The sequence below is a fragment of the Anguilla anguilla genome, chromosome 6, assembly GCF_013347855.1.
Source record: "Anguilla anguilla isolate fAngAng1 chromosome 6, fAngAng1.pri, whole genome shotgun sequence".
NCBI lineage: Eukaryota > Metazoa > Chordata > Actinopteri > Anguilliformes > Anguillidae > Anguilla > Anguilla anguilla.
The window spans coordinates 57680617-57701179 of record NC_049206.1 but is presented as its reverse complement, the minus strand read 5'-3'; the positions used below and the strand labels follow the sequence as shown (position 1 = coordinate 57701179).

The window sequence follows — 20563 nt, the reverse complement described above, 5'->3', positions numbered from 1 at the left end:
GTATGTATGCACGTGTGTGTGTGTGTGTGTGTGTGTGCGCGTGTATGCATGTGTGTGTATGTATGCACGTGTGTGTGCGCGCGCGTGCGTGTGTGTGTGTGTGTGTTTCAGGACATTCTGGAAGGCCTGCAGAGTGTGGAGCCCATGGCCGACGGCCTGAAGACTCAGCTGAACGATCTCTGCCGCTTCTCCAGGGACCTGGGCGTGCAGTCAGAGAGAGTCTCCGCCCTCATCAAAGAGTACAACAGGTCAGCCTCGAGGTCAAAGGTCACCCAATGGCAGCCCAGGCACGGGGTCAGGGAAGGCCACCCTGTCGTTTTGTAGTTTGTATGTTTACAAGGTGAAAAAAAAAAAAAGTGGCCGCCCAGTAGAGAAGTGGTGATTAATGATTCATAGCAGTAATATTCATGTACCCAAGCTTATTTTAAACTGCAGGTCTCACTGTTCACCTCCGCTTTCACATATTTATTATATTGGTCATGAGTTTTTATAATATGAAATTATATGAAATTAAATAATATTAATAACAAAGCAGTTGGTACGGCAGTATAAGTCTGGAGCTCAATGCGAATCCCTTGCTTGGGCGAGGGTTTGAGTCTCCCCACCATGACAGCTGTGATCTGTTCCCTGTCTGTAACCCCCCCCCCCCACCCCAAATCCCCCCCACCCCCCCTCCCCATAGCCTCAGCCTCCAGGCTTCCCGGGAATGCCAGAACAAAGAGAAGCTTCTGGAGCAGCGATTCCGCACGGCGTTCCGGGACTTCCAGCAGTGGCTGGTGAACGCCAAGATCAACACGGCCAAGTGCTTCGACGTCCCGCAGAACATCTCTGAGGCCTCGGGCGGCCTGGCGAAGATACAGGTACGGGCGCCGCCATGCCCTCCCCGTGCCCCCCCCTCCCGTTCAGCGTTCCGGGGGCACCGTCGGCGCGTTCGGCGTTCCGGGCCGCGAAACCTGGGCCCGGTGTGAGGGAGCGTGGTTTTTTAGCAGCGGCGAAAATCTGCCTCCTAAGGCATTTCGGACTTTTTGGGTTGGGTACCGAGACCCGGTACCAATGTGGCATCAGTTCCCGTATGACCAGTACCTACAGCACCGAATCGCAAATCACAAATTTTGGTGCCTTGTTTTGGCGCCACATGCCTTCGCTAGCTAATGTTACACTCGCTCTACCGACTCAGTCAGTGATAGCAGGTACTATTAGCAAGCTAGCTAATGTTACACTCGCTCTACCGACTCAGTCAGTGATAGCAGGTACTATTAGCAAGCTAGCTAATGTTACACTCGCTCTACCGACTCAGTCAGTGATAGCAGGTACTATTAGCAAGCTAGCTAATGTTACACTCGCTCTACCGACTCAGTCAGTGATAGCAGGTACTATTAGCAAGCTAGCTAATGTTACACTCGCTCTACCAACTCAGTCAGTGATAGCAGGTACTATTAGCAAGCTAGCTAATGTTACACTCGCTCTACCGACTCAGTCAGTGATGGCAGGTACTATTAGCAAGCTAGCTAATGTTACACTCGCTCTACCGACTCAGTCAGTGATGGCAGGTACTATTAGCAAGCTAGCTAATGTTACACTCGCTCTACCGACTCAGTCAGTGATGGCAGGTACTATTAGCAAGCTAGCTAATGTTACACTCGCTCTACCGACTCAGTCAGTGATGGCAGGTACTATTAGCAAGCTAGCTAATGTTACACTCGCCCTACCGACTTGGTCAGTGATAGCAGGTACTATTAGCGAGCTAGCTAATGTTACACTCGCTCTACCAACTCAGTCAGTGATAGCAGGTACTATTAGCAGGCTAGCTAATGTTAAACTCGGTCAAAATACCAAAAGTGAAATTCTGTAAATTATAGTTGCTTGTAAGGCTGTATCATAGTAACACCTAGCTGAGCGCTAGCGTGCTGTTCTCCTGTGTTCCTCGTGAGCTACAGGGTGCTGAATCGGTTGAACTAATTTTTCCATTCCCACCCTGCTGAAGGCCAGTTTGAGGCCTAGTCGTCTGATGTCATCCACCTTCTGTTGAGACTGTGTTCAGCCTGTTTGTATTCTAACTGAAGAAACGAGAGACAGAGCAGATGGTGGAAGTGTGTTCACCTCGAAGGCAGGGTTAAACAGGGGGAATTAGTTTGATGTAATAACCGACCGTACTGTGCATCGGTTGCGGTTCTCTTTGACGCTTGTGGGCGGGGTTTCGCGCTTGGCTCCTCCCCCAGGAGTTCCTGACTGACAGGGAGGAGGGCCAGGGCAAGCTGAACGCCGTTGTCCACAAGGGGGAGCTGCTGAGCAGCATCGTGGCCAAAGACAGAGTGGAGACCATCAGGGCCAAAGTGAGCAGCGCCAGAGACGACTGGAAGAGCCTGATGACCAACCTGCACAAACGGGAGACCGCCTTACAGGTGTGTGTGTGTGTGTGAGAGAGTGTGTGTGTGTGTGTGTGTGTGTGTAGTATATAAGCTGTGTGTATCGTATATAAACTGTGTTTGTACAGTATATAAACTGTGTGTCTGTATAGTATATAAACTGTGTGTGTATATAGTATATAAACTGTGTGTATAGTACTGTGTGAGTGTGCACGTGTGTGTAGTATATAAACTGTGTGTGTGTGTGTGTGTGTGTGTGTAGTATATAAGCTGTGTATATAGTATATAAATTGTGTTTGTACAGCATATAAACTGTGTGTCTGTATAGCATATAAACTGTGTGTATAGTACTGTGTGAGTGTGTGCACGCGTGTGTAGTATATAAACTCTGTGTGTGTGTCTGTGTCTGTGTGTGTGTGAGAGAGAGAGAGAGAGAGTGTGTGTCTGTATAGTATATAACCTGTGTGTGTATATAGTATATAAACTGTGTGTATAGTACTGTGTGAGTGTGTGCACGTGTGTGTAGTATATAAACTCTGTGTATGTGTAGTATATAACTGTACCCGTTGCGGTTGCAGAACCTGCAGTCCCAGATGCGTGATTTCGAGGCCAGCGCCGAGCCCCTGCAGGAGTGGCTGAACGGGACGGAGAGCCTCCTGCAGGAGAGCAGCACGCGCCTCCACGACCTCCCCGCCAAAAAGCAGGAGCTGCACAAGCTCCAGGTACGCCCGCCCCCACCCTCACCTCCCCCCAGGCCACCACACCATCATCCCCTCTCATCTTCACCCTCCTGCGTTCACACCTCACGAAGGTGGAGCTCATTTTCATCAGACCCTCCTGCACCTCCCTCTCCTCCTCCCTCTGCCTCCGAGGGGGGTTTCATTCGCGCCTCCTCACTGGAACCTCCCGAGCCCCTTCTCCATAGGAGGAGGAGGAGAACGGCTCCTCTTCGTGTCCTCCTCCTCAGTATTTCACACGCAGAACAACGTGCGTTTTCCCGTGTGTGTTCGTTTAAACCGATCGTAAGAAATAAATAACGTTGCGATGTCGTCTTTTTGTTTTGTGTTCGTACCGCACAGCTGTCTGGCGGTGGCGTCCTCGTTGTTCAGTCCTCCTGTTCTTGCAGGGGGAAGATCTGAACTTGAGGCGATGAAAAGATGCTGCGATTGAATGTCGGAGATTATCCCCGCCACTGTCAGCAGCAATTAACTGTGGATTAAATGGGACTTAAGTTGATTATTTCATTTTTTTTGAGCGTGTGGTCAAATCATGTGGGTCCCTTATGTACAATAGACGGCGAGTGTGTGTAATCAGATATATTCAATCTACCTGGTTATTTTTTATTGTTTTTTTTTTGTAAAAAGCGACCGTGCTGTTCGGTTAAAATTGTGCTTTCAGGAGGAGATAAGAGTCGCCGTTGTTCACAGAAGACAAATCGAGGAGGAAAAAAAAAATTAATTAATGACCAAAAAAAAGAAAGAAAAAAACCCACTCATCACAACGCCTCATCGCTGCTGTTTTTGTGTGTCCCGCTTTGACTTTTTTTTTTTTTGGTCCGTATCTGTCTTTTGTCTGCGCTGTTCGAGCAATTACATCTCAGCCGGCCGCTTCGACTCAACCCCCCCACCTCCACCCCCCCCCCCCCCCCCAACCCCCAACCCCCAACCCCCTCCAACCTGCCCGCACCCGCCGCCTCATCTCCTCACCTTGCCAAAAAAAAACGCTGCTCTCTCGCGAGCTGCCCGCATTAACCTGCTGCTCTCATGTTTTAACCCCCCCCCCACCCCCCAACCATCACCCCTCACCCTCACCCATCACCTCGCCCCCTTTTCTCTCTAACGATTGTATGTTAATTGGCCTTGTTGCTGTGTCGCATGCCCCTCCGCCCCCTCCCCTCCCTCCCCTCCACCCGCCCCCCCCCCCCCCCCCCCCCCCCGCTGTAACCTGCTTGTGCTTCACAGTCGGTCCTGGAGGAGATCTCCTCCCAGGAGGCGCAGCTGGGGCGGCTCAGGGAGAAGGCCCAGCAGCTGCGGGAGGGCCAGGCTGCGGGGAAGAGCTTTGCGCACCGCGTGGCTCAGCTGTCTGCGCAGTACCTAGCTTTAAGCAACCTCACCAAGGTAACCTGGCAGGCGGGCGAGGCGGGCGGGCGGGGCAGGGGGAAGGGGGGGGTCACTCTGTGTCTGTGGTGAAGGGTTTTATCCTGCCCCCCCACCCCCACCCCCACCCCCGTCTCTTGACCCAACTCCACAAGCGATGACCTTGACCTCTCTCAGGATGGGCTGGCAGCAGGGATGCATCCAATGGGGTGGCCCGGGTGGCCACCTCTGGAATTTGATTGGCCACCGCAGGATTCCACGGCTATTTGTCCACCTAAAATAGGACATGATCATTGGCTAATGTAACTGTTGGCGATAGTGTGACCCTCCCCTGGCCACCCCACGAAGAAAATCCTGGACCCCCCCCCCTCACCCAGCTGGCACAGATTTGGGGAGAGATCTCTGCGCCCCTGTTTAAGTACATCAGTGTACACGCCGTCCCTCACGGAAAAGTCATGCGTTTTAAACGCATGTTTAACACGGCAAAAGGAAAAATGTCAGGAATCAATGTGATGACGCGTGCCAAGAACCCATCTCTCCCGTGTTAGAGTTTCTGTCTGAATATTCACACGTGGAACCTTGCGTTTCTCTTTATGAAATGATTATACGCTATGATTAATGCGTGCTGTCATGTCTGGTTGCATGTTCACAAATTTATCTCGCGTCAGGCACACGTCATCATACGTGTTCCTCGTATATTTTTTTTCATTTAACATTTTAACGGATATTATCGTAACGTTGCTTTTCCGCGAGGGACGTCGGACGGACGGCGCGTTCTTAACGTCTTCCGTTGACGAAGCTGCTCGCTCGCGAAAAGAGCTCGAGTAGCTTCACGCTAATTTACAAAAGGTGATCACGCCCTCTTTACAAAGCGACTGTCAGCGGATTTATGCAAATAAAAAAAGAAAACAGTCCATTCTTTCCTGCGCTGCCATCTCATCCAGACTGAATGGGTAGTAAATGGGTCTCCTTTGCTCACTTCCTTTAATGTATTCCGCTTCTTTGTGACTAACAGCTTACTGTTTACTCGATGCGAGACCTGCCGCAGAATGCAGACGTCCTTTTTCGGCTTGCTCGTTAGGTCCGCCGCGGTTCTGTCTCATTAATTAGATCTCGTCTGGAACAATGTGCCGCAATTATCCACATTGTTTCCATTTTCCTTTGCCAGATGAAAATTATGGAGCTGCGGAATGATAAATGAGAATCATATTCATTTATTTATTTATTTATTTAGTTAGTTACTAGTTCTGTGCTGTTCCTTTTATAAAAGGAAGAAATTACATAGCTTATATTCTTTTGGGTGTTAATCAAGAGATAGTTGATGGTTGCAATTAGTTTGTGGTTTGCTTGTATGATGATTGCGTAGTGGTTGGTTCTTGATTGTGTGGGATGTCTAAAGGTTGTATTATGATTGTATGATGGTTGTGTGATGATTGTGTGCTGGTTTTATCATTGTGTGATGGTTGATGCCTTTGTGGTGGTTGTGTGAGGGCTGTTTGGTTGTGTTATGGCTGTGCAGTGATTGTGTTGTGGTTGTGTTATGTTTCCATGGTGATTGTGTTATGGTTGTGTGATTGTTGTGTAGTGGTTCCATGGTGGTTGTGTGGTGGTTGTGTTGCGGTTGTGTGGTGGTTGTGTTATGGTTGTGTGATGGTTGTGTTGCGGTTGTGTGGTGGTTGTTGCGGTTGTGTAATGGTTGTGTAGTGGTTGCGTTATGGTTGTTTAGTGGTTGCGTTATGGTTGCGCCGTGCGATGCCGGCACACTGGCGCTGACAGGCCGGCCCCGCCACGCTCTCGGTCCTGCAGGAGAAGGCCTCGCGCATCGAGAGGGTCGTCGGCGAGCACCAGCTCTTCTCCCAGGGCCTGAGGGAGCTGCAGAACTGGGTGGCCGACGCCAACCACATGCTGCAGAGCTACTGCTCCCCCACCGCCGACAAGAACGTCCTGGACAGCAGGATGATCAAGCTGGAGGTGGGCCTGGCGCGCGGACTCACAACACCTAAATGAGTGGGCATTTCAGTAACACAAAACCATTTTACACATACAAATAAACCTGCATTTCAGTAACACAAACCATTTTACACATACAAATAAACCTGCATTTCAGTAACACAAACCATTTTACACATACAAATTAACCAGCGTTTCAGTAACACAAACCATTTTACACATACAAATAAACCTGCATTTCAGTAAAGCGGATTCTTAAACGCATGTAAATAAGCCTGCGTTTCAGTAAAGAACAGCCCTTTATGCATATAAATTAACCTGCATTTCAGTAAATCAGAGCACTTTACACACACAAACCTGTATTTCAGTAAATCAGAGCGCTCTTGCTGTGTTTCCAGGCCCTGCTGACGGCCAGGCAGGAGAAGGAGATCCAGCTGAAGATGCTGATCACCCGGGGGGAGTCTGTTCAGAGGAACACCTCCCCCGAGGGCGTCCCCGTCGTCCGAAAACAGATCCAGGACCTCAAGGACTCCTGGGACTCCCTGCTGTCCGCCTCCATCCAGTGCAAGAGGTGGGGGGCTCTGCCGTTTCCAAAAATATCCCATCTGAACATGCTGAAGGGGACATCCTGAAAAATGACTGAGTTTACAGTTATAGTGCAGGGCTGAGAGCATTGTCTGAGTGTTGTGTGGTCTTTGTGTGAGTGTTGCCTGAAAGTTGTTTGAGCATTGTGTGATTGTTGTGTGAGCATTGTTTGAGCATTGTGTAAAAGTTGTGTGATTGTGTGAGCGTTGTGTAAGCGTTTCCTGAGCATTGTGTGAGCATTGTCTGAACGTTACTTGAGCATTGTGTGAATGTTGTGCATTGTTTCTCTGAGCGCAGCCAGCTGGAAGGCGCCCTGTCGCAGTGGACCAGTTACCAGGACGACGTGCGGCAGTTCGTGAGCTGGATGGAGCGGGTGGAGGAGAGCCTGGGCAGCGCGGATAAACAGTACTCCGAGATGCGGGACAAGACCGCCAACCTAGGCAAAGCCAAGGTACCCGCCATTCATACCGCCAGGGTTCCGCGAGCCGCGTCCGCAACTGTGACATCACCACGTCATCTGTGTCAGTCGCTGGACCTTCACCTAGCCCTCATTTCAGTGTGCTTGGAAAGTTAGTGCCTTAGACATATTCAGTCTACAGCAGGGGTCTCAGACTCAAATCCTGGAGGGGGGCGGTTGTGTCTGAAGGTATTTGTGGTGTCCCCCTCTTCAATCGGCAGCCAATTTAGGCCTTGGAAAATAGGCTTGCCGACTCTTTAGCCAATCAGTGACTAATTAAGCACTTAAGCGCTTAATGGACGGGTGCCATTTTGGAATCTGGGTGGAGTGCCTCCTAAGGGCCTCCTGATGCACTCGTTAACGGACGGACCTACAGGCGCCATTTTGGACCCCACATTTCCATGATTATGAGTGCGTTCTAATGGCCTTCTGATGCATTTCAGCTGCTGCATGAGGAAGTGCTGAGTCACAGCAGCACCTTGGAGACCATCGGCATCAAGGGATCCAACATGGCCGAACACTACGTCACCCAGCTGGAGATCCAGGACCTGCAGGAGCGCTACTCCGCCATCAAGGACAAGGCCAAGGTAACCGGCGGCAACCCCTGTCCCCGTGGCAACCCCTGTTCACTTCATCTGTCCTGTTTATCCGTTTATTTAAAGACCATACCTTGCCAAGGTGCAAACATCAGGCATTTTCAAGGGAAATATAATAAAGTATAAGACTCTTATCTTGCTAGAGGGTGAACACAGACCTCTTACCTGCTGCACCCTCCCATATTTTGTACTAAGCAATCACCAATTGCACGTTGCCCTATGCAGGCGGTGGTCAGTCAGCCAGGTTTCTATGGCTTTGGCGGAAACATCGGCGGTAACGGACGCACTTGTGCGTGTGTGTGTCCCAGGCTGCCGTCTGCAAGGCGGAGGAGCTGGTCCTGGCTCACCAGGAGTACCAGCGGGGGCTGCACGTGTTTGAGGATTGGCTGGAGCAGGAGCAGGAGAGGCTGGGCTGCCACTCCCAGCTGGAGGGAGACGTGGAGGCGCTGGAGAGCACGCTGCAGGAGCTGCAGGTTACCGAGCGCCGCCTCCGTCCGTCCGTCCGTCTGTCTGCTACTCTATCTCTCTCCTTCTCTCTTAAATCCCAATCAGAGCTGGCTCTGTCTGTCCGTCTGTCTGTTACTGTCTCTCTCTTTCTCTCTCTTTCTCTCTCTCTCTTTCTCTTCTTTTCTTTCCCCCTCTTAATCCCTGTTGGGCTCTCCTTTTCCTTCTCCTGTCTCTCATGTTCCTTTCTCTCCCTCGCTTTCAGTCTCTCCCTTTCTCGCTCACTCTCTCTCGTTCACTCTCTTACTCTCTCTGTCTCTTCCTCAGAAACTCATTTCTCATTTCTTTGCAGAAAAGCGTACCACACAAAGACAGAAATGAGCTAGTCAGCAGTATAATGATAGGACGCAGGGAGGGTCCTGCTGCGATTGAACCCCTAGAGCTGGAGTCGAGCTCTGCGGTGTATAAAGTCACCTTGCATACTGTCGTTCAGTAATTGCTTCTGCCGCTCTCGCCGTCTCTCTCTCTCTCTCTCAATCCCCCTCTTCTGCTTTGTCCATCTGTTTCCCCCTCCTTCTCTCCACATCTCCCTGCCTTTCTCTCCCTCTCTCAATCCTCCTCTTTCTCTTTGTCCATCTGTATTTCTCCCCCCGCCTCTTCTCCACACCCCCCCCCCCCTCTGTCTCTCTCTCTTTCTCTGTGTAAAATTGCTCAGAGCTTCATATCTGATGCTGATATTTTTTGATTGAATGCTCGCTTTGCGCGGCGTCTTTCCTCCTGCTTAATTGCCTGTTTATTGAAAATGGGGCCTAATGGGGGGGGGGGGGGGGGGGGGGGGGCTCTTTTTTGCTCCAGTAAATGGCCGTGTTCCTGTGCTGTGATTGGTCGCTGAGACGTGCTTCCCGGCTCGTTATAGTTTTCTTTAATGACTTAAATACACCCATAAGACAGCGGCTGTTTCACAGTTGTAATGTTTTATCTTACTTTCTTTCTTATTTGTTTTTGGGTTTTATTTGGTGTTTTTTTTTTTCAAGTGCTAATTATGAGTTAACAGTAAAAGGTTTTGTTATTTTGGGCATAAAAATAAAAGTCTGAAACTGTGGTCCTGGAGAGCCGCTGGGTCTGCTGGTTTTTTCCTTGCTAATCAGCGCTTAATTGATCAATTAAAGCTGCTGATTGCGAAGCTGAATTCACCGCGTCTGCTTTCTTGGGTCTGAATTGTTTGCTCATTTAAACTGAAAGCAGAATCCGGCAGACTTTGCAGCTAAACAGAACTGCAGTTTTGGACTCGCAGGGTCAAAAGGTGAAGTTCTCTCTGTTCTTTTCTCTCCCCCCCCCCCCCCCCACACACACACACACACACATACACACTCGCTCTCTCCCCCCCTCCCTCTCCCCCCACTCTCTGTCACACACACACACACACACACACATACGCACTCTTCCTTTCTCTCTCCCCCCTCTCCCTCCTTCTCTCTCTCCCCCTCCCCCCCTCTCTCTTCCCCCCCCCCCGCCCCCCCCACCACCCACCCCCCAGGAGCTGCAGGTGCGCTGCTCGGAGGGCCAGGCCATGGTGGCCGCGGTGCTGGGGAGCCGGGAGAAGGTGATCCCCTGGGGGGTACCCCAAATTGAGGACCGCGCCCTGGAGACGGTGCAGCAGGAGTGGCGGGCGTACCAGGCCCGTCTGGCCGAGGGCCGGGCGCGGCTCAACGCCGTCATCGCCAAGCTGCGCCAGATGGAGCACCAGTTCCAGCGCCTGGACGAGTGGCTGAGGGCCATGGAGGTCAAAGGGCAGCTGCGAGGGCACCGCCGCTCGGACCGAGCCACCAAGGAGGCGCAGCTGCAGCTGCTGCAGGTGAGTGTGAGGGGAGGGGGGGGCGGAGTCTGGGGAGAGAGGGTGGAGTCTGAGGGGGAGGGGGGTGGAGTCTGGGGGGAGGGGGAGGAGTCTGAGGCGGAGTGGGATGGAGTCTGATGGCAGGGGGGTGGGGTCTGCGGGTAGGGGGGTGGAGCCTGGGGGGGGAGGAGTCTGTGGGGATGGGGGAGGAGAGTCTGAGAGGAGGGGGGGTGGGGTCTGGGGGCAGGGGGGAGGAGAGTCTGGGGGGAGGGGGTAGAGTCTGAGTACCGGGGGCAGAGTCTGAGGGGAGGGGATTCTGTTGGGGAGGGGGGTGGAGCCTGGGGGGGGAGGAGTCTGGGGAGGGGGGCCAGGCTCTTAAAGGCCTGATGCATTTCACAAAAATCAATAAGCACTTTCAGTTTACTACCAGCTGGGCTTGTGAATCACAAGCCACTTTTGTAAAAAGCAAGTGCCTTCATCCAGTTCTAATTATAATTATAATAATAGTAATATAGAATTGTTTGTGATTATTTATTAAATTACGGCTTTGAATTCCAGTAACTTAATTGATTTATTGTTAAATTAATAATGTGTTAATTCAATTTTGGTTCACATAAAGCCCCTCCTGTAGTAGTTTTATGCTTTCCTGAATAAGTGTGTAAAAAAACGTGTCATTCCCCAGCGCTGGCAGGAGGAGGCGCTGCTGTACCAGGAGGAGGTGGACGGGCTGAGCGCTCTGGCCCAGCAGGTCCTGGAGGAGATCCACGTCAGCAGCCGGGTCAGTGCCCGGGCCACCCAGCTGACCGCACGCTACCACGCCCTGCTGCTGCACCTCATGGTGAGGCTCCGCCCGCGCGGGGGGGGGGGGGGGGCGGGGTTTCGGGTGTGCTCCTTAACCCTCTACCTGACACCCCAATAATCAGAGCTGGGGTCAGTTCCATTTCAACTCACTTAAGTGAAATTCAGCTGATGAGTGGGAAAATGAATGGCTGTGATGTCTGATGGGTATTTTGTCAGCATATCACGTATTGCATTTCAGTTAATTCTCTGAACTAGGCAAATTTAAGTGGAATTCACCCAGAAATCCTGTAAAATAGCACGCAGCTCAGCTGAGCGGGCCTTTCAGGGGTTTGAGGAGACCCTCATTGTTGTTTTGCAGTTGCCATGCGACAGTTACTACACGTTATCTTTCCGTAAGTTTCTGGCCCAAAACATTAATCACGCTCACATTTTAAAAAGAAAAATTTACAGCTCACTGTGAAAATGCTACTTACAGTATTGGTGGGCATTGAGATTATGTTCTGGAAAATGAGTACACTAAAATATGATGTTCCACACAAAAGGCATAATAATTTTGTTACTTCTCAGTGAGATTTGATAGCCTTTGAAGTGGTAAAGGCCTCTTTTTTTTCTGTTGATAGCCTCAATCCTTTTTTTTCTTGCTGAAAAAAAAAGAAACTCCAGAGAGATTTGTCTCTGGAGGAGGTGGGTTTTTGAACGATCGGCAGGCTACCGTCAAATATCTTCTTTATCTGCTGCGGCCTCGTGGGAAGGGAGGGGTGGGTACAATCGATGCGCAACGTGGTCCGAGGCCCTGCCGATAATGAAGTGCATCAGAAGCCTGGGCCTGGCTCTCCCTCTGGCGGGGGGGGGGGGGTTTTTAACGCAGCGGTGTGGATTGATTTTTACACCTGCTGAAAACACCTCCCGTGTTTCCCCCTCGCCCAGCCCCCTCTTGCCCCCCCCCCCCTCCGGGAAGACGCTCGCAATTATTCAGCGCGAAGTGTTAACCCCCCGTACGGATCCGCCGTCCGGATCCGTTCCCTCTGTCGGTGAGGAGGGGGAGGGGGAGGGGGAGGGGGGGTTAGGCACGTGTTTGGCACAAGCACTAATTGGAGTCGCAGGAATGTGTGTTCTGGGGCCAGCGTGTGAAAAAGACACCGCTAGCTGCTTTTTTTTTTTTTTTTTTTTTTTTTTTTGGGGGGGGGGAGGTGGGGTGTCAAAAGTGCCCCTCGAGTCTACGCCGAGGGCGCCGCCACTGTGTTAAAAACCATAATGCGGTCGTGACATGTTTGCAATCAGCGGGGCTGAGCTTTAAAAGTGGATGAGGGCGCCGACGTCGCCGTGGAGACAAGAGCCGGGGTACAATGGGCCTCGTTTTTTCCATTTACGGCTTAAATTTACAAATTTTCGGGCCGTTTTTCGCAGACGCTTTTAGCCGGGGCGCGCCGACAGAAGGTGCGTTTTTAAAACGGTTAGCGAGCCGCCACCGCCGGAGCGCTCGCGGTGAGTGGGGGACACGTTCACATCCGTGCCTCCGCAGAGATGAACATCACAAAAGAGCAGATGATTAGGTGGGGGTAGGGTTTCTTTTTTAAATTTTCTTTTAAATGAGGCGCTAATTGAGGTGTAGGCCGGCTTTTCAGTCTCACAGTTTTAAATGAGAAGCTGTTGTACGCACACCCTCCTGCACCTCCGGTTGAGGTTTCGTTCCCTGAAGGAAAATCCCCTGCCATTTTTTGCCCATATTATAGTGAGTGTGTGCAGTGTAGGTAGTACTGTAGTTAGGGAGTTGGAGGGGAAAATTTGTATCGTATATTTATTTGACCTCTGTGATATCTTTGAAAAGGTCAAGGTCCACAAAATAGGGAAATTGAAGTGGTTGTAAAAAATAAAATTGCCCTTTATTGGGACATAGCAAAGTTGACCTTGACCTTGACCTTTGAGCCGAAAACTGCGAGGGTGATCGCGGTTTATTTTGGCTGTTTTTTCCCGCTTGCAGGAGACCATCAAGCAGCTGCAGGAGGAGGTGCGATGCATTGAGGAGGCGCAGGGAGTCTTCAGCACCTTCTCCGATTGGCTGAGCACCGCGCAGAGGAACTTCCGGGCGGTCGCCGTCAGCATCGACGCCGTGGACCGCGTCGCCATGGACAGGAAGATGAAGAAACTCGAGGTACCGTGAAAAAATGCACACAAACTCAACACACACTGACCCCAGAGTGCGCCAGAGCACACTACGTTTTGTCTGGTTATGGCTTTGTAACAACAAAGCCGAAACTACATACTGAGTCCGTGTGATTATTTTGTGAGGGGGCAGGGGAGAGAGGGGGTGATCTTGGTATGGGAAGAGGGAGGTGGGGCATGTGGGATATTGATTGGGTCTTTGCAAGGCAATCCATAGATAACTTGAGAAGGAAACTGCCAGACAGTGAATTTCGATCCCCCCCCCCACCCCCCAACCACACACTCCCGCAGTGAGACAAAGAAGACTCCGTGTCAGAAACCTGCTGGCACACGCTCTGTAATTGCCCCTGCGCCCCTGTGTCTCTCACGCCCCCCCCATCCCTCAATCCCGCACCCCCCCCGATCCTGCCCCTGCCCCCGCCCCCACCCCCGCCCGCACCCCAGCTCCCTGTCCAGTTTAGCGCTGGAGTAATCCATGTCGGGGTATCGATCATTTTAAACAGGAGCAGGATGCAGGGTGCAAACCGCCCCTCCACTTTCTCCCACTTTCCCTTCCTCCCTCCCCCCCTCCCCCATCCTTAAACACAGTGTGGCAGCACCATTTCATCTTTTCTTTCCTCCCTTTGAAATTTGCTTGGATGGAGAACGTTTTTTTACCTTTTATTTTTAAAGGCGAAAGTCCGAGTGAACATCTTTGCGGTGTGGCTAATGGCTAACGGGCTCTGATGGCGTGACGCGGGTCTGCTGGATGTACTGTTACTCTGCTGCTTTCTGCTACTTCCTCTTTTATGAGTCCTGCTCCACCCTCGTTTGGCCAATTTCGTCTGGATTCATCTTGTCATCATTAATCCTTCACTTTCCATATTATCTCAGACTGAGATTCCTTTATTTTTCGCTCGTAATTCTCATTCGTAGGTACTTAGGTATTAACCATGGCCATCAAGATGCAATTGGATATTAATAATGCACACAGACAGACAAAAAAAAAGAAGCCTGCGACATTTATGATTAGTGTGCAGCCGTAATAGAGGTGGTGTTATTTCACATTCTACCCACGGTGGAATAAATAGCCGAACGGAAAATTGTGCTTGCTGTCCTGCAGAAGCTGTGCCTCTAACGCATGTGCAGTGTGTCAAACATTAAAGAAAAAGATTCAATCAAAACTGCAGGAATATTACATTTTTAATATCTGCGGATGACAAAGAAAGTATCCTGCAGATACATGCAGCACCCTACTTTATAAGATCTTCTGAAATTGAGATATTACTCATGATGTAGCTTTGTACTCTGCTGCAGTTTAATTTTTAAAAATTACACTCATTCTTGCTGCCTAGGGTTTTCATTATCTGTACATGTTAGTATCTTTAAAATGTCAACTGAAATGATGGTATGTATGTAGCCTTTTAAATTTTAAATTTTAAAAGTTGCCTCAAGCTCCCATGGTTCATTGCAAAATTTTGTCATTCACGTGTATCAGATATTGGCGAAACAGTTGCTGGGAATTGTATTGCAATGGCCAAATTTTCTTTTCTTTAAAGGCTTATGTAAACAGGTAATGAATCAGGATATACAGTGCATGGGGTATATTACTGCCATTATAAACAAGAGCAACAGCGCATGCATTTAATGAAACGGAAAGTGAAATATTATGACAAAATATTAAGTTAAGCCTACTAGTGAGCAGCCTGGAATGGGGGTTGTCTGGCTTCTGTTGTCATGGAAACGATACCGCGGTCGCGGCGGGGGCGGGAGCAGCTCCAGCGTCCAGCGGTTCGGCGGGAAGCGGGGGAAATTGTCGCGCACCTTCGTTGAGGCAACAGCGTGTTAACTCACGAAAAGGGTTGGCCCGACCGCGTATGCTGTTATATAGAGGACGTCCAGCCGAGGGGGGTGGGGGGTGGGTAGGCGGTTGCCGTGGAAACCCCTCTCTGGCTCTCGTCGGGGGCCGAGGGGTAATTGGGCGTTCTCTCTTTCGCCTCGCCGCTCGCTCGGAACGGACCGCGGAGATCCGGCCGGCCGCGCGCGTCAGCTAGCTAGCCTGGCGGGGTTCAAAGGTGCCGGCGGGAGGCTGGGTTTTTTTTTTTTAATATGGCCTCTGAGAGACCCTACGGAGGCGGTGTGTTAAAGCTCAGAAATGCGCTGGACTCTCTCAAAAAAAACTGGACATGAAGCCAGCCCCCCCCCTCCCCCCCCTGTTTGCATTAGACATTCATGGATTTCCTTTGAAAAAGACCTCTTATGGGTTCCTTTAATGTGTGTCCAAAAAGCACCTTCCTTTATTAGGAGTTGTTACAGTGTGTGAAGGATGTGTTTATGTGTAGGCGTGTGTCGATAGTATGACTCATAGTGCTTAACACTATTGGTGTTTGCGTATGCGGTCAGTATTAGTCATACTTGTGTGTGTGTGTGTGTTTGTGTGTGTGCTGTGTGGTTTTATATAGCATTCACACTGTTTGTGTGTCCATGTAGCAACAGCATCATATCTGTTGATGCCATTTTTTACTTCATGATGCAGTAAAAGTAGAAGATTTCCTTCCCCTCTGGCTGTTAATGTGGGAACACACTGCATTTCCTGGCATTGTGTCATGTGTTACTAGAGTTGCCAGATCCCAAGGTTCAGTTTGTGGTCCTGACCGGACAGATGTCCGGCCTGAATAGCTGATTTGAAATTTGACCGCTGGTTCGTAATGAATATATATCCGTCCATTTGAGTGCGAAATGGCAATATTCAGCTTCCCTATGTCCCCTATCGCCTGTGTGTGCCTGGTACTTGGTGTCCGGTTTGGCCACGTTCTAAATCTGGCAACCCTGCGCGTTCCCTCACCGGGAAAAAGTTCCCGGTTGAAAACTTAGCAGTGAACGTGTTTTTTTTTTTTTCCGACGCCACCGCTAACGCTAATTCAGAGTGTAGCACAGTGGGAACTGGGCTTGTAACCGAAAGGTCGCAGGTTCGATTCCCGGGTAAGGACACTGCCGTTGTACCCTTGAGCAAGGTACTTAACCGAAATTGCTTCAGTATGTATCCAGCTGTATAAATGGATACAATGTAAAATGCTATGTAAAAAGTTGCGTAAGTCGCTCTGGATAAGAGCGTCTGCTAAATGCCTGTAATGTTATGTATGTATGCTAACGCCGGCTCTGTCCTCCGTCCCCCAGGCCCTGCAGAGCGACATGGAGCCGGGCCACGGCTTCCTGAAGGCCATGCGGGAGAAGACGGGCCGGGCCATGGCCTACCTGGAGGAGGAGGAGGCGGAGCAGCTCCGCGGGCAGGTGGAGGCCCGGCTCTCCCAGCTGGAGGAGCTGACGGGGGCGCTGCGGGCGGAGCGCAGCGCGCTGGAGAAGTGCCTCCTGCTGTCCAAGGAGTTCCTGGACAAGTACAAGGCCCAGGCCCAGTGGCTGGTGGAGACCCGGGCCCTGCTCAGCTCGCCCGTGGAGCCCAAGGCTGAGCTCTACCAGAAGAAGGCCCAGCTGGCCAAGTATAAGGTACCGGGCCTGGGGTACAATCAGCAGTGTTGCCTTGATAGTGTCATTCTAAAGCAGGGCTGCCCAACCCTGTTACTGGAGATCTACCGTCCTGTAGGTTTTCATTTTAACTTTAATTTGGCACGCTTGATTTTACTCATTTGGAGCTCAACAAGATCTTTAGCTGTTAAATGAGGTGTTGCTTTGCTAGGGTTGTAGTGAAAACCTACGGAATGGTAGACCTCCAGAAACAGGGTTCTGCAGCCCTGTACTCGGGTGTAAATATAATAGTGTTGCCTTGACAGTGTTACCCTGCTGTATGTATAATACAGTGCTATATTGGCAGAATTAAATTGCAGTGTAAATCTTTACAGTGTAGCCTCAGTAGTGTTAGCCATTTATTGATCTACATTAGCATTGAACACGTGGATACATACCGGTGTCATATAACTGTGTGGTCCTGTGCACACAGACACGTTTAAGGGAAACTCCGGCTTTCTTTCAGACCATCCTGCAGACGGTGCAGTCTCACGAGTCGGCAGTCCGGTCCGTGGTGGAGAAGGGGGAGGCCCTGCTGGACACGGTGCGGGACCCCACCGTCAGCGAGAACATGACCAAGCTGAGCGCCGACTACCAGGAGCTCTGCACCACGGCCAGGGTACGGAAAACAGCTGCCGAAAAGAAAATAAATAAAAAAAACTACTTGTGGTAGGGGATGGGGATGAGTATAATATAGAAAGGTAAAAACTTATTAGGAAGGGTAGATCCAGTAGGAGAGGTTAGGAGAGTGCTGCTCTCTGTGTAAAAGTAAATCTTGCATGCAGGAAATTTCAGAAAGTGACCTTAACAGTGACCTTGAAGGGCCTTAATATAAGAGTATGCTACAAACCGCCAGCTTCAAACAGTAGTGTGAATACCATGCTCTTTGTACATATAAAACAGGCTTGTCAGGGAGGTGAGACTATTATTACATTAATTGGAAATTGGTGACTGAACAAAGAAAATGTGAGATAATTTTAGAGATAAATTGATAATTTTTCCGTTAAATCCGCGCGCGGCGGCGGCAGGCCCACGTGGAGACTCTGGCGGGCCGGGTGAAGGAGCACGAGTCCTACAACGGCGACCTGCAGGAGGTGGAGAAGTGGCTCCTGCAGATGTCCAGCCGGCTGGTCACCTCCGACTCCATGCAGAGCAGCAGCCTGGAGGTGGCCATGCAGCTGCTGGCCCGGCACAAGGTGACCCGCGCGGACCGCCGCCACCGCCGCCATCCTGCCGGTTACCCCCGGTTACCGCCGACTCTCCGCCTCGCGTCCTCTACTGCGGATTCGTCTGTAGCCCCGCCGTTTCTGGCGATCTTAATCGCGGTCGTATTCGCGTGTGCTTTGCTTTTGCGTTACGTTCGTTCGTTCGTTTGGCAGATGCTTGTTTCCCAAAATCATGAAAAGGCCTCGTAGCAACCAATTGCCACGGCAACGTGGTGTATCTATTACGTGTCCCATACCACGGGTGTCAAACGAAATTCCCAGGGGTGCCGCAGCGTCTGCAAGGTTTTCACGGTTTCCTTTCAATCAGCTGGCCAATTAAGACCTTGTGAACAAGGTGTGTGAATTCCTTAGCCTCATCAATAACTTAAATGAACCACCGGTGCCGAGAAATCCCCGAAAATCAGCAGACACTGTGGCCCCCCAGGACTGGAGTTTGACACCTGTGTCCTATTCACTGGATTCAGCTACGGCGCCTAATTTTATTAATCTAAACCCACAGGTCATATTCACATCAAGCGCATTGCTTCACATTAATTCTTTTGGCAGACATTTTAGCTTTTCCTGGCTTACAGGGTCGTTATGGCAACAACAACTCCCAAGAGTTGCGCGGCATGGCTTGAGACCTTGTGAAGCTGTTCGAACCCGGTCGCAGCACACACGACTAAAATGGGATATTAAGTGCACAAACTGCACAATGTGGTGTATTTGTGCACTTATGTCCCTATTAAAATGAAAGCAGGAGCTTAAATGAAACGGATAAATAAATAATGAAGGGCCTGCCACTTGCAACCTTGATTGTAAAAATGCCCAATTTGCCGTCTGCATTATGCAACACGTCCTGTAATGGGACTGTTTAAAATGAGGCTTTGTTGTTCTGCATACAAATGATCCGTAATGTGTTGTAACCATTGTCTTCAAAGGCAAATTAAACCTGCTTAATCCCTCCCAAAAAAAAGAACAAGTGAAACGGACTCACACACACACACCCACATAGACAGATGCTCACACACACACACACGTATACACACACACACACACACACACACACACACACATAGAATTGAAAAATCTGTATTGGAAAGCAATGATTTGGTCTCTGTATTTAAATGTAATGGCTTGGTGTTTGTATTGGAAAGTAATAGTTTGTTCTCTGTATTTAAATGCAATGGTTTGCTCTCAGGCATAGTGCTTTATGGGTTTTTTTTTCGGGAAGTGGTTTCTCTCTCGCACTTGCTGCTCCGGCGCCTGAGCGCTCTCTCCGCCCTCAGGCCATAATGGAGGAGATCGCGGGTTTCGAGGAGCGCCTGACGAGCCTGAAGGAGAAAGGAGACGACCTTGTGGACAGCTGCAGCGAGCACCTCCAGGCCAAGAGCCGGCAGCAGGTCCAGTCCCATCAGCAGGGCGCGCGGGACAGCTACTCCGCCATCTGCAGCACCGCTCAGCGTGTGAGTGGCACCGCCGCCGCCTCCCGCCACCGCCAATCGACCCGCCCGCCAACTGGCCCCCAGCCCCGCCCCCGCCAATACCCCCCGCCCCCACCAGCGCCGTCCTGCCACGGAGCCGCCAATCAACTCGCCCGCCAACTGGCCCCCACCCCCGCCGCTACCCCCGCCCCACTGGTGCCATCCAGCCACGGACCCGCCAATCAACTTACCCGCCAAATGGCCCCCGCGTGTACCCCCTACCATCAGGCGCCATCAAAAGACCAAGCTGCCAATCACATTCGCCTGTTGGCTTGTTTTCGTGCTAATGAGATGACTGTGTGTCTCTACGTGTGTGTGCATGCGTGTGTGTGTGTGTGTGTGTGTGTGTGTGTGTACAGGTATACCAGAGTCTGGATCGGGAGCTACAGAAGCACGTCAGTCACCAGGACACCCTGCAGCAGTGCCAGACGTGGCTCTCCAGCGTTCAGGACGAACTGCAGCTGCACGCGCAGCCTCCCTACAGCCAGCAGGAGGCGCTCAAACAGGTATCAGCCTCTCTGCCTCTGATGTTTTAGAGACCTGAATGAAGTGTGTTCCCGGATGGGACGGTATCCAGCCGGGGGTGAATATTTCGGAGTTGTGACACGGCTTTGCTGCCTGCGCAGGTGAAGCACGACCGGGCCCTGCAGGAGCAGGCGAGCACGTACCTGGACCTGGTGTGCTCCGTGTGCGACCTGTCCAACGAGAGCGTGCGGAGCACCGCCGCCCAGATCCAGCAGCTCAAACTCATGGTGAGTCCTTCAGTGGTGGCTCGTTTGTGTTTCCCCTTTACATACAGCAACCACTTTAGACCCAAGAAACCAGGTGGGGCAAATTAACCGTGTAGTTCACTGCTTTAATTGATCAATTAGTGCTAAGTAACAACAAAATCCAGCAGGCCCCCCTTGGCTCTTCAGGACCAACAGCCATGTAACGCCTAAATTAGCGTCACCCGCCTCAACTCCTCCCTCAACCCACAAGTTGGTCCCAACTCTCAGTTTAGCAAACACTGTGTAAGGGACTACGCTGGGCTCCTTCACCATGCGTGAGGGATGGGCTGGGGTTGATATCGACCGTGCTG

General features: G+C 50.9%; 1 protein-coding gene across 13 annotated transcripts in view; it reads left to right on the top strand.

Annotated features, from left to right (window-relative positions):
• The window catches only part of LOC118229330 (nesprin-1-like), a 186322-nt gene that overhangs the window by 90939 nt on the left and 74820 nt on the right, over positions 1 to 20563 (top strand). For 12 of the 13 annotated variants that reach the window (XM_035421203.1, XM_035421205.1, XM_035421216.1 and 9 more), the window contains 19 exons: positions 112 to 248; positions 683 to 860; positions 2220 to 2402; positions 2945 to 3088; positions 4328 to 4483; positions 6269 to 6433; positions 6811 to 6983; positions 7295 to 7448; positions 7898 to 8041; positions 8359 to 8523; positions 10032 to 10349; positions 11011 to 11166; positions 13111 to 13281; positions 16449 to 16775; positions 17260 to 17412; positions 17822 to 17989; positions 19288 to 19464; positions 19842 to 19988; positions 20109 to 20234. In XM_035421203.1, coding sequence (XP_035277094.1) covers positions 112 to 248; positions 683 to 860; positions 2220 to 2402; positions 2945 to 3088; positions 4328 to 4483; positions 6269 to 6433; positions 6811 to 6983; positions 7295 to 7448; positions 7898 to 8041; positions 8359 to 8523; positions 10032 to 10349; positions 11011 to 11166; positions 13111 to 13281; positions 16449 to 16775; positions 17260 to 17412; positions 17822 to 17989; positions 19288 to 19464; positions 19842 to 19988; positions 20109 to 20234 — 3342 coding nt within the window. The remainder of the gene's footprint in view (positions 1 to 111; positions 249 to 682; positions 861 to 2219; positions 2403 to 2944; positions 3089 to 4327; positions 4484 to 6268; positions 6434 to 6810; positions 6984 to 7294; positions 7449 to 7897; positions 8042 to 8358; positions 8524 to 10031; positions 10350 to 11010; positions 11167 to 13110; positions 13282 to 16448; positions 16776 to 17259; positions 17413 to 17821; positions 17990 to 19287; positions 19465 to 19841; positions 19989 to 20108; positions 20235 to 20563) is intronic. The other variant, XM_035421210.1, reaches the window with a different exon arrangement.